The 12,474-nt window shown below is 38.1% G+C and overlaps 1 protein-coding gene across 1 annotated transcript; it reads right to left on the reverse strand.

Moving 5' to 3' along the window:
- Positions 1-2,757: 2,757 nt before the first annotated feature.
- On the reverse strand, positions 2,758-12,031 carry tmem185 (transmembrane protein 185). The gene is made up of 7 exons (XM_063011325.1): positions 11,893-12,031; positions 8,852-9,028; positions 8,160-8,367; positions 7,978-8,061; positions 6,948-7,124; positions 6,505-6,628; positions 2,758-5,277 (listed from the first exon to the last, which is right to left on the reverse strand). Exons 1-7 carry the CDS (start codon positions 11,928-11,930, stop codon positions 5,033-5,035), a joined length of 1,053 nt encoding a protein of 350 aa, XP_062867395.1. The 5' UTR covers positions 11,931-12,031; the 3' UTR covers positions 2,758-5,032.
- Positions 12,032-12,474: the final 443 nt, after the last annotated feature.

Consider the following 12,474-nt stretch of genomic DNA (forward strand, 5'->3'; position numbering starts at 1 on the left):
ACTGTTGGGCCCTTGAGCAAGACCCTTAACTCTCAATTGCTCAGACTGTATACTGTCACAATACTGTAAGTCGCTTTGGATAAAAGCGTCTGCTAAATGCCGAAAATGTAAATGTAAATGCCCATTTTGAAACCATTACACAAGTCATGGTCAGAAGTCGTGACAGTATGAAAAAAACATTCTTACATTTATTTTTTGACTTTTGTACAATGCAAACAGTACGAAGATATTTAATGTTTTGTCTTTTATTTAATTTGTTAAGAAACATCCATTCCTGCTTTTCAGGCCTGCAACACATTCCATTAAAAGTTGGGATGGGGCAATTCAAGGCTAGTTTGTTTGTTTGTTGATTAGGATTTTAACGTCATGTTTAACACTTTGGTTACATTAATGACAGGAACGGTAGTTACTCATTACACAAGATTCATCAGTTCACAATGTTATATTGAACACACTCATGGACAATTTAGTGTCTCAAATTTACCTCACTTGCATGTCTTTGGACTGTGGGAGGAAACCGGACACAGGGAGAACATGCAAACTCCACACAGAAAGGACCCGGGCCGCCCAACCTGGGGATCGAACCCGGGACCTTCTTCAAGGCTAGTAATGATGTGATTTCAAACAGGTAATGTCAACAGGTGTGATTTATGTAATCGGATGTAATTGTAATCATGATTTGTTACAAATAGTATCCACGACAGTCTTAGATGAGCATAGATGGGCAGAGGATCTCCTGTTTGTCAACAAATTTGTGAGAAAATTATTGAAATGTTTAAAAACAATGTACCTCAAAGAAATGTTGGAAGGGATTTGCATATTTCTTGTCTACAGTACTTAAATTGGGACAGTGGTAGCCTAGTGAGTAGAGCTTTGGGCTATCAACCGGAAGATTGGCGGTTCAAATGCAGGCTCTGCTATGCAGCCACTGTTGGGTCCTTGAGCAAGACCCTTAACCCTGTCTTCTCCAGGGGCACCGTAAGATGGCTGACCCTGCGCTCTGACCCCAGCTTCCAAACAAGCTGGGATATGCGAAGAAAGAATTTCATTGTACTGTACACCTGTATATGTATATATGACAAAATATATCTTATCTTAAGATCGTAAAACAATTCAAGGAATCTGATCCCTCCAACAACACTGCATCAAGAACCGTCATTCATTAATAGCTGATATAATTACATGGGCAAGGGATTACTTTTGTAAACCATTGTCAAGCACTACAAAAGTTACAATCACCATTATTACAATTAACCATGTCCAGAAGCTGTGTCAAGTTCTTTGGGCTTGGAAGCATCTAGAATGGACCATCACACATGTGCATTGTGGACGGACAAATCAGTATTCTAGATCTTTTTTTTTTTTGGAAGAAATAGACAGCATGTGGTCCAGACTAAAGACAAAACGGACCATCCAGACTGTTATCAGCAACATGTCCAAAGCCAGGGTCTGTCATGGCAAAGGGCTGTGTCAGTGCCCTTGGCAAAGGTAATTTACACTTCTGTAATGGCAACATTAAATAAAAAATTTTAAAAAGCAGTAAAGTAAGGTTTGAAAGCAACATATGCTGCCTTCAAGATGACATCTTTTTCAGGGACATCCATGTATTTTTCTGCACAAATTTGAAAGGCATGGCTGCAGAAGAAGGGGGTACAGGTAATGAACTGACCTGCCTGCAATCCTGACCTGTCACTATTAGAGAATGTATGAAGAATTTTGAAGCAAAAATGTAATGACAGCCCAGTACTGTTTTACACCTTAAGACCTGTTTGAAAATAAAACCTAAAACACTTAAATGCTTGGTATCCTCAGTGCCAAATTGTCTTTTAAGTGTTATTTAAGTGGTCAATTCTTTACCATTCCAAATTCTTTTGAATGTGTTGCAGACTTAAAATGCAGGAATTGACGTATACTAACGAATGAAATGAAGCTGACCAGATAAAACAGGAAATTTCTTGGGTTCATACTGATTAAATGTTGGGCTGATGGGAGTTATTTATAGTACACTTGCGGAATCCAGCTGATATGGGCAGCATAAGGTTGATCCTAATGCTCATTGGTGTATTGGTGTACTAGCTATTGCTTTGGGAATCACAGGTCCAAGAATCTTCTACTTTTTGACAAAGGCTTGACTGCACAATCAGGCCTTTACTTAATAAAAAAACAATCAGCAGCAGAATCAATCATGTGGTATTTTAACCTAGAGAACGCGATTCCACTATTTATCTTGGTGACATCTGCTGGCAAATGAGTGAAATAGCCTGTCCATTAAATTATAAATGTCAAAGTCAAAGAGAGATTTTAAAAATAAGAATATATTTTGATCAGAAAGTAAACATAGAGCAAATAATTATAATTATGAAATATTTTATGTTTTAATTTTGTTTTGTAAGAATGCTGTTGGCAAAAAAAAAATCATGATTTGTGTGTTTGTGTTTACTTGAGGCATCAAACACAATATTGAAATTAATAAAGACCCTGTCCTAGTGCTTGTTTGCTTTATAGCAAAAGACTTTGCAGTCAGTCTAGTAAATAAAAAACCCTTTCAAATGTAGAAGCAGGTGTGCATCACAAACGTTGATGATTTTTAGTCCACATTACATTACACATCACCAGCAAAAATTTTATCCATATTTAGATTTTTGCATGTGTTTTACTGTTTATCAACACTATGATAATATTTCGCCTCAATGTATGTCAGTGGAGTAAAACATGACATTAATAAACATGAATAGAAAAAAAAGACACAAAGCCAGGTTATTTACATAAGATTTATATGCAGGTCAAAGTCAGTAGCTACAGTTTATCATACTTTTAAAAGACTAAAGGTAATGATGCAATCTGGATGAACATGCCCTGCACTGCTTCCACTCACCCAAAGAAAAAAAATTGGTCCATACCTAATACCATGACCTCCATTAGCTGCAAACTCAGACCAGCTGAGTACACATTAACAGTATCTTTACAAAGTCATATTTTGTTGGAAATGTTATGTTGGTATGTATGAGAGTACAATTTAGGCTTATGTTACAGTTGTAAGTAAAGCATGATAAACGCTGTACTAAATTTAATACATGATATATTTACATTTGCAATCAAAATTATTCAACCCCACTGCAAATTAGATTAGCAAAATTTACAAACTTTTAGCTGTTTGCAATAAACCAAACAAACAAGAGCAATCTACATAGCTCGACACATCTAAACTTACACGTGGTTTCTCCAAATGCAACACAAAATGCCACTTGTAATGACTACTGCAGTCTCAGAATTATATCTACAAGCGTCTTTGTAGAGCAACCTGTTGCTGTTATGACCTGCTGCAAACATGATGCATAGCCAGACACCAGAAATCTTAATCTGTCCTGAAAAATCTTAACCAATTCCTCATGAGAAATGACCTTGAGGTTCATTAAACTATTAGTTTGTGTGCTTCAATCACTTTCTTCAAATCCCACCAAAGATTTTCTATGGGATTTGAAGGATTGGCATTCCAAGTCAGGCGACTGCAACAGCCACAGAATCTTCCAGGACTTCTTATGAAAGTCTGTTTTTTTTCCTTGTTTGTACAAGGCAATTATCTTTTAACTTTTTAAGCAACTCATGACTTATTTCCCATGTTTCTTTTTTGTATTTTGTAGTGGAGGCACAATGCATAACTTGTGATCGAAAAGCCGTGTAACTCGCACACGACCCTTCCAACATGTGTGCAGTAGGCGATCGCTTCTTTCAACCTGCACGAGGCGAGTACATTTGGAGATCCGTATTGCACACAAAGAGTCATGCACCGATCCCCATTATCCCACGTGTCTGTACAGACGCCATCAATCAGCCAGCAGAGGCCGTAATTACAGCAGTTATGAGGAATCACTTCGGCCAGTTATTGTTTGTATGGGCACCCGCCGGCCAAAGTCAGAGCTGAAATTGGAACTAAAGAGTTCAAAATGTCAGCACTGGTGGGCTAGTGTGTTTTAGCGCTGCGCCATTTGAATGCCAACTTAGCCATAGTTCTAACATCCAATCAAACATCACAGTTAGCCTCATGCAACTAATAAAGCCCATGATTAGTTACATCAGGTGTGCTTAAGACAAAACATGATTTGCAAATGTGTGCTCTTATGAGGGATTCTATTTAGGTTGAATAATTCTGAGTGTGTCATTAAAAGTGACATTGTGTGTTGAATCTGGAGAAACCACTTGTAATATTAGTTGTATTTGGCATTTTAAATTGTTCTTGTTTGATTGGTTTATTGCAAACAGCTGAGGGTTTGTATATTTTGCTAATAAACCTCATGGTGATGGCAACTGCATGTTTTCACTCTGTTGATTAAATGCTTATGCTGGCTGTAATAAATTTTTCCTAGTGCTATTGTAAAGTAGAGCTGCATTTTTTTTTGCCAACAATATAGGTAACAGGTAAACAAGAAGGAGTGAATATCAACCAGGAGTTGTCCATCATTTCACAAAAACAGACACACTTATTACAATGTGGGTTTCATCCTTAGACATCCTTACAGAAGATGGTACAAAGGACATAGCAAGTGTTTGGTGAATACTTCCTGACCAGCTACAAACTCAGTGTTCACACTTGGCTGCTAATATGGGTAAAGAAAAAGTCTACTGTTGGAAAAATGACAGCATCTAAAGTTGCACAAACACTCTTGTTCTTTGGCTTTACTTCGAATACTTTCCACCATAAAAAGCAATTACCTCCATGGCTTACCCTGGAAAAAGTGTGATTGTGTTTAACAGAACACAGGAGTGTGGCAAAAAGGTGCAATATGACCAAAAGCATCAAATGGCAAGCCATGCTCACAGCTTGCCACTTGTTTCCAGCTCCAGTTGAACAAAAGCATTTTCATAAAGTCTCATGCTAACAGGAGCCGACACTGATTAAAATGCCCATTCGTTCAGACTGCGTCGCTGTTTCCTGGTGTTCCCCCATTCAAACACATCCCAAAGTGGGCCCTAGTCCATGACGCTCACTCTTCACTCATAGAAGTAAGCTTCTATCACGTGACATTAATTTGCTTTAATCTGGCATATCAATGCACAGTTTGGGTGGCGGTACGAAGTATTTCCCAGGACTCTGTGTTATGACGACGCCCGTCTTCTTGCGGAACATGGGTCCAATTTTAGGTGGCTCGTGTGGTGGGAGCTCCTCAGACACATCAGAGTCCTCGTGCTGCAAGTCGTAGGAGATGTTACCATATTCCCGCAGGAAAGGAAAGAGCTCCAGAAGAAACTGGCAAAAGTCCTTTCGAATGCCGAACCACCCTGAGAGGAGGAATGTCAACAAAGAAAATACAATATATATTAAATATAAAATATATGGTGACAATTAGGATTGTAACGATGCACGACAAGACAGTTAAAAATCGGTGCACATGTGCAACAATTCGAATCAGTTATTCATTTAAGATGAATCGATATTCAGCAGAGGCCACTGGCGCTATTTACCTCGTCTGGTTGACGGCACTTCACAAAGTTGCCAGGTAGGGGGATTTTCAAGCCAAATTGATTTATGTGAGGATACTTTCTTTATTTGTATTATTCATTTACTTATATAATGTTGGAAGTTTTAAAATTTCATTTCAGTTTTTTACACAATAAGCATTATTTGGCATAGTATGTACCTACCTCAGAAGCATTCATTATTTAGATAAATAAAAGATAAGCACAAATACAGTATTTTTTTTAAGAGAAATAATAAAAGGAAACTTTGACATAATTTGTGTTCAAATTTTTTTTTCTTTTAAAAGAAATCGGGAAAAAATTGTATCGTGAATCGTATCGCATCGTGGATAGAGTGTATCGTTACATCCCTAGTGACAATGCAAAAAAAACTGTACAAGCTTAACCTTGTGCTAACTTAGTGTTTGCCCAAATCGCTATATGCTAGTGGATGCTTTTGACTTAAGTTTACTGCTGTTTCTATGGCTTTCAATTCTGGACAAAATAAGCTAAAATGAATAATGGAAACATACCAACTAAATTATATTAAGTTCTTTAATACAATTAACCAATCAAGATCACAATGTAGTGTAACAGTTTTTTAAATAATATTTTTCCAAATAATGCATTGGATATTTCACTGAGCATTACAGTCTATACTGACCATCCGAAGGCAATATGGCATTCTAAAAGCGAGCAGAAGTGGACTTTTTTTTAGCATTTTTAGAACGTAAGTCAGTCAGCTGGATGCATGTGCTTTACCATTCAGATGATTTACAAAGCAGTCATTTTTTGGCTTATAAATATATTTTTAAAATGTCCAATTTTGATTATGATTTCCTAATTCGATTAAGTAAATACATTTGAGGTGTATTTATATGCTGATGCTATAAGAGTACTATTAGTACTATCAGCTATTTAAAAATATTTTAAAATGTAAACTGCTTTACTATAGTCATGAATCATGTCTTACTGAGCTGAATTGGCCAAACTAGACACTTCTGAATCTTAAGGGTGCAGAAACATTGTGTGTGTTTAAAGTTGACTTACAGTGATTGCCTCCTTTTTGTCCGAATGTGGTTGCCATGAGCGTCACCAGTGAGATCCAGAGGGGTACAAAGACGGGGACAAATCTGGACTCATAATGGCCATCCAGCTTATGCACAAGAAGGATCTGTACAATAAAATGGTATGTAATATAAAATGGTAATTAACATTCAGACGTAGGGAGATTAAGAGCCAGGAAAATTCTAGTAAAAAAATGTCTTCATTATTAAAAAGCCTCAGATAATGTTGATTAAGTATGAAGTTGTCTTTTACATAAAAATAAACAATGCAGTAAAAACAAAAACGATATATTCTTTGTATGTTACAAATTATAGACTGCACTGTAGCATAAGAAGAAATCTCTGTACAAGAGGTAAAAGTCCTTCATAGTAAATTAAAATTCCTCCAAATCCTTTCACTTCCAAGATTTGGCTTGTTTACGTTACCTCAAAAGTCAGAAGGGGCACAACAATAGCCATCCAGCTGATAGCCATGGTGATGTGTGTCCGACGCTGCTCAGCAATGACATCCATCGAGCGCAGAAAAAGCACTGACCAAACAATGTAATAAAGCACCACCAGACACAGAAAGGACATGAGAATCCACAAGGGCACACAGACAACCTGTAAGAAACCACAGGATGACTCTCTCAGCCGTTCATTTTCAATTGCTTACTATGAATTAGCACATATACACCAAGCATAACATCATTACCACTGACAGGTAAAGTGAATAACACTGATTATCTCTTCATCACAGCACTTGTTATTGGGTGGGGTATATTAGGCAGCAAGTGAACATTTTATCCTCAAAGTTGATGTGTTAGAAGCAGGAAAAATGAGCAAGTGTAAGGATTTGAGTGAGTTTGACAAGGGCCAAATTGTGATGGATGGACGACTGGGTCAGAGCATCTCCAAAACTGCAGCTCTTGTGGGGTGTTCCCGGTCTGCAGTGGCTAGTATCTTTCAAAAGTGGTCCAAGGAAAGAACAGTGGTAAACCGGCGACAGGGTCATGGGCGGCCTGTTTCTTTGTACTTTGTCAGTTAAATAAAGGTTTAACAGAATTGCCAGAATTACAGAATTATTTGTATTGCATTTTACAAAATGTCCCAACTCTTCTAGAAATTAGGTTTGTTTGTTTATTAGGATTTTAACGTCATGTTTTACAATTTGGTTACATTCATGACAGGAACGGTAGTTAATCATTACACAAGGTTATATCAAAGACAGTCATGGACAATTTAGTATCTCCAATTTACCTCACTTGCATGTCTTTGGACAGTGGGAGGAAACTGGAGCACCCGGAGAAAACCCACACAGACACGGGGAGAACGTGCAAACTCCACACAGAAAGGACCTGGACTGCCCCACCTGGGGATCTAACCCAGTACCCACTTAGCCACCATGAGAAATTAGGTTTGTAATTTTAACTAGCCTAGGATATTTACAGCCTTATAACAGGTTCTTAAATCTTACCAGCCATGGCCAGTTGATGATTTTGTCCAGACGCAGAGCGATGAAAATGAACTGCAGAATGTTTACAGAGCACAGGATCTCAAGCTGAACAGAAGAGTTACAAATAATCAGTTATTAGATTTAGAATGTGTAGCTATGGAACTAAAATACAAAATTGAACACATATGAGTGGTCTCACAAACCTCAAGTGAACGGTCATGCCTGAAGCCCCAGACACATGCTGCCACAGAGACGGGAGAGACGAAGAAGAGTGGCATGAAGACCAGCAGCCAGAAATGCTTCCCCCTCTCCACCCGGTCGCACACCAGCACCTCAAATGTAAGCAGGAGAAAGTGGATCCCGACAGCAATCAGCATTGCCTTAAACTCCACACAGGTCTCCCCTTCAGCCCTGAGGAATACACAGCACACAGTCTGATGAGTTAAGAGGAAGAAGAACACATTTATTTGTCATATATACATAAACATGTGTACAGTACAATGAAATGCTTTTTTTTTTACATATCCCATCTTGCTTGGAAGCTGGGGTCAGAGCGCAAGGTCAGCCACTGAATAAGGATATCCTTAAAGAGAACTGTACGTGCAGTTGTACACAGACACGAGTGTAGTATTTTTCACTGTACATTTAAAACATTAGGTAGCCAAACAAGAACTACTCTCATTATTACTGTTTACAAATGCAAACATAGCAGATTCTACCACTAACACACAGAAACTTATAAATCTGCTGTAAAATGAGTGAAACTAGGTGGTAGGTGCATTCTTTCAAAAGCATCTTTTAAGCCTTTATATCAAATATTTAGAAGAGGGTTGGAAATATTAACAAATGCCTGAATGATGTGCTATTATTGGCTGCAATCTTGATGCCCACTGACCTGTACTGAGGGTTGTGTGCCCACACCCCAGTGCCCACAGAGGCCCCGATGATAACCATGAGCTTCCATAGCCAGATGGGAGCAAACACGGCCCAGTAGCTCCACTCTATATCTCGGTCCAGCCGCAGAGAGAGCAGCACAGAGAACAGCAGCAGACATGCATATATCAGGAATTTGCTGGAAGAAAACAAGTATCAGAATGCTGAAATAAATCATCCATATTATCTATCACAATGGAAAAAGAAATGTTATTAGCACAGGATAAATCACTAAATAGGCACAAAAGTCTTTGTTTTTCTTATTTGCTTGTGGATTTATATTATTAACCAAGCAGCCATGAGAGTATCACCTTCACCTTGCCAGATTTTCCTCACTTCTGTATATAATAAACCAAATTTTGCAGCCCTTCTGACACAAGTAAAGCTATGTAGTAATTAAAGGAAGCAGCATATGAAGACTTTGTATGCACAGAGGAACATGCTACAATTCAGGTATACCTCTGCCGCTCATACCGGCAACTAGACCAGATAATACCAGAGAGAGAAAAGACCAGTTGCTGATAAAGTGACAATGAGGCAATACTTAAACCCTGGGTGTTGCAACCGAAAAAAGGGTCACAGAGAAAAATAATAATAATTAAATAAACTTGTACGTGAATGCCCCCTTGAGGAGGCTTTATGTTACATCCTGTAAACCACAGTGGGACCAGATTGTGCAGAGAGAGTAAGATGCATTGTTTAAGTTGCCTGGGTCGCACATAAAATCATGGACAAAATGTTGTTCACTTGGAAAAAAAAAACCTGTATTACACCACCAGATCACCTTAACACATTATTATACACTTAGCTGTCAATTTATTACACATTACCTACTTGTTTCTGTACATATAGCTATATAAGTGCTGTATAGATGCACTATGTATGTATAAAGTTACTGACAATAGCCCATCTACTACTATGCACGAATTTCAGCCTTACTACATTTACATATCAATGAAATATGATTAACATAGTAGATATCCGTTGATTCTATTTCTGCTATGGTTTAAACTGTGAAAGTACATATCGGATATTAACATCACAGTAGCAAAATTAATTCTCTCTGTAAGCTCTGAAAGCAAGTCACGCAAAACAGATGTGATGCTAAGTGCATGAACTGTGTTGTCTTGGGCAACAACATATATCTTCACAGAATAAAGTACAGTAGTAAATCAGATCAAAAACGTTTAAGTCAACTGAAAAAAACTGACTAACATCAATACCTAATACTAAATTAGAGCATTCCTACAGTCTAGAACAACCACTGACCACATAATATTTGGCTAGTGAACTATTATTTGCACAACAGCAAAACAGTAAAACTACTGCACAACAGTATTTGTTGACAGGTAGTATTTGTTAGTATTTGACAGGTAGTATTTGTTATGTTGGTAGATCAAACAGAATTGTGAATGCATTTTAACACTTCGCAGGGGAAAAATATATCCAACTGCATTTTTTGTACAAAAAACACTCTCATTACGAACCAGGAAGACTCATTTGTACTGTATATAAAAAGATATATAAGCTATAGCATTTATCATTGTGTGTACAGCACACAATGTTAAAGATTCCAGTAACACGTAACCATGAAAGTGCCATTGCTGTATGGACAATTATCTACCACCAAAACAATATCCGATCAGCATAGACCATCTGGTGGTCAATTTTCTATGAAATCTATCAGCAATATGTGAGCTACAGTAATTTAAAGGTGCATTAGGGTAGAATTTACAGCAGCTGTGCTTGCCCCTTGGCAACTATAGTTTCCTAACATACTAAGCGGTTAGCAAGGAAGTCTGCAATGTTTTTGTTTGTAGGAAATAAATACTGTCACAGAATAAAGTGCTATGCAATGTGAAAAGCAAGAGGAGCATAAATAGCATGGACTTAACCTGCCTTGTCAAACGAGTATGCATGTGGTGGTCTTGGAAATCTACATGGCACAAATTGGGCATCCCAATACCAATAAAACACCATTTAATTGCCACAGTCCGGGCAGCGCTGTGGCTCAGTGGGCAGCACTGTTGCCTCACAGCAAGAAGGTCCTGGGTTCGATCCACAGGTGGAGTGGTATGGGTTTTGTCTTTGTGCAGTTTGCATGTTCTCCCTGTGTCTGTGTGGGTTTCCTCCGGGAGCTCCGGTTTCCTCCCACAGTCCAAAGACATGCAGGTGAGGTGAATTGGAAGTACAAAATTGTCCACGACTGTGTTTGACATCAAAAAATGACTTGTGTAACTAGTAATTACCTGTCATGTCATGACTGTAACCAAAGTGTAAAACATGACGTTAAAATCCTAATAAATAAATAATTGCACACAGTCCACATCGTATCTGAGTACTGCTGCTGACCATGTGCCTCCCTTAATGGCACCAATTTATCAAGTTCGTCCTTTCCAGTCCCAATATTTGAATTCAGTAAATCACCCTTGGAATGTAGCCGAATTCAAGACGACTGTGCAGTTGATCCAGTCATGTCAGCATGGATCAAAATCCACACTGTGCAATCTGTGCCGCAAAACACGAGTTGTGTTCCTAATAAAATGGCCAGTACGGGAATATGTAAATAAATATGGTAGCTATGTGTGAATATTGTTTTGTTTAATTTAAAACGCAATTAGCACTTGCATTTGCAAAAGTTAGCACTTGCAGAATTACAATAGACACTAAATAGACACTAATAGTTAGCATTAGATGTTTGTATTAGTAATGCTTTTGCTTTGTTTACATTTCAGATGTGGCAGGATGGTAACCAGCCTTAACGCTTTAGTAAGTAGTAAGCGAATGCAAGCAATCACTCTCAACAAAAGCAAAACCCTTTAGTTACTGTGTATAATATTAAAAACAGGACATAACAGTTATATCTTGCAATTTTGTGCTGTGTAGATAACAAAGGCTATAAAAGCTAGCTTCAACAAAGGTAAACATAGCTGACACAATGCTAATGCGGGGCCTGAAGCTAAACTTGCTAACCAAAACTAAGTAGATGCCGGTGTGAGGTACCTCGGATTAAAATCTTGAAAAAATCCCCGAAGATTCATCTTTTCCTTCTTTTCATTACATATATCATATTAATTATGTTTAAATAAATAAAGAAAGGCTCCAAGCTAAAGCCAGACAGTTGACACCACAGACAGGACACGGAAGAATCGACTCCGTGCCGAGTTCTCTGAGCGCGGATGTTTCGAAACGCTACTGTTCCTGGGAGTGCATGTCACGTGATCATTAAGCCCCACCAAATAGGTCCTTGTTTGACAGTAGACAACATCCTAAATGTTCCAGCAGCATCTACTTACTGCCAAACCTAACCTTATATGCTGATCTTTCATTTATGTCTGGCCATCCAGCATAAGGTGACGGACCTTGGAAAGACACCACTGTTCCATGTGATGTAAACTGATGCAGTCAAACTGGCCCTTTTATAAAAGCACTTTCTACACCACCTAATCAACAGTCCAGGTATATCTCTAAGAATATTATCAGAAATCCACTTTAAAATTCTTTTAATGTTGTTGACAAAAGTTTGAATAATTTTGCCACAGAAAGAATACAAATCATTATTCGTGATTACATATGATCAAATGT

Source organism: Trichomycterus rosablanca, chromosome 16 (assembly GCF_030014385.1).
Source record: "Trichomycterus rosablanca isolate fTriRos1 chromosome 16, fTriRos1.hap1, whole genome shotgun sequence".
Taxonomy (NCBI): Eukaryota; Metazoa; Chordata; class Actinopteri; order Siluriformes; family Trichomycteridae; genus Trichomycterus; species Trichomycterus rosablanca.

Excerpts from the sequence above, each read along its gene's own strand:
- tmem185 (XM_063011325.1), bottom strand. The coding sequence starts at position 11,930 with ATGAATCTTCGGGGATTTTTTCAAGATTTTAATCCGAG. Across the intron at positions 7,125-7,977 it reads TCATCAACTGGCCATGGCTG|GTTGTCTGTGTGCCCTTGTG; the intron begins GTAAGATTTAAG and ends GGTTTCTTACAG. Across the intron at positions 5,278-6,504 it reads ACAAAAAGGAGGCAATCACT|GGTGGTTCGGCATTCGAAAG; the intron begins GTAAGTCAACTT and ends TCCTCCTCTCAG.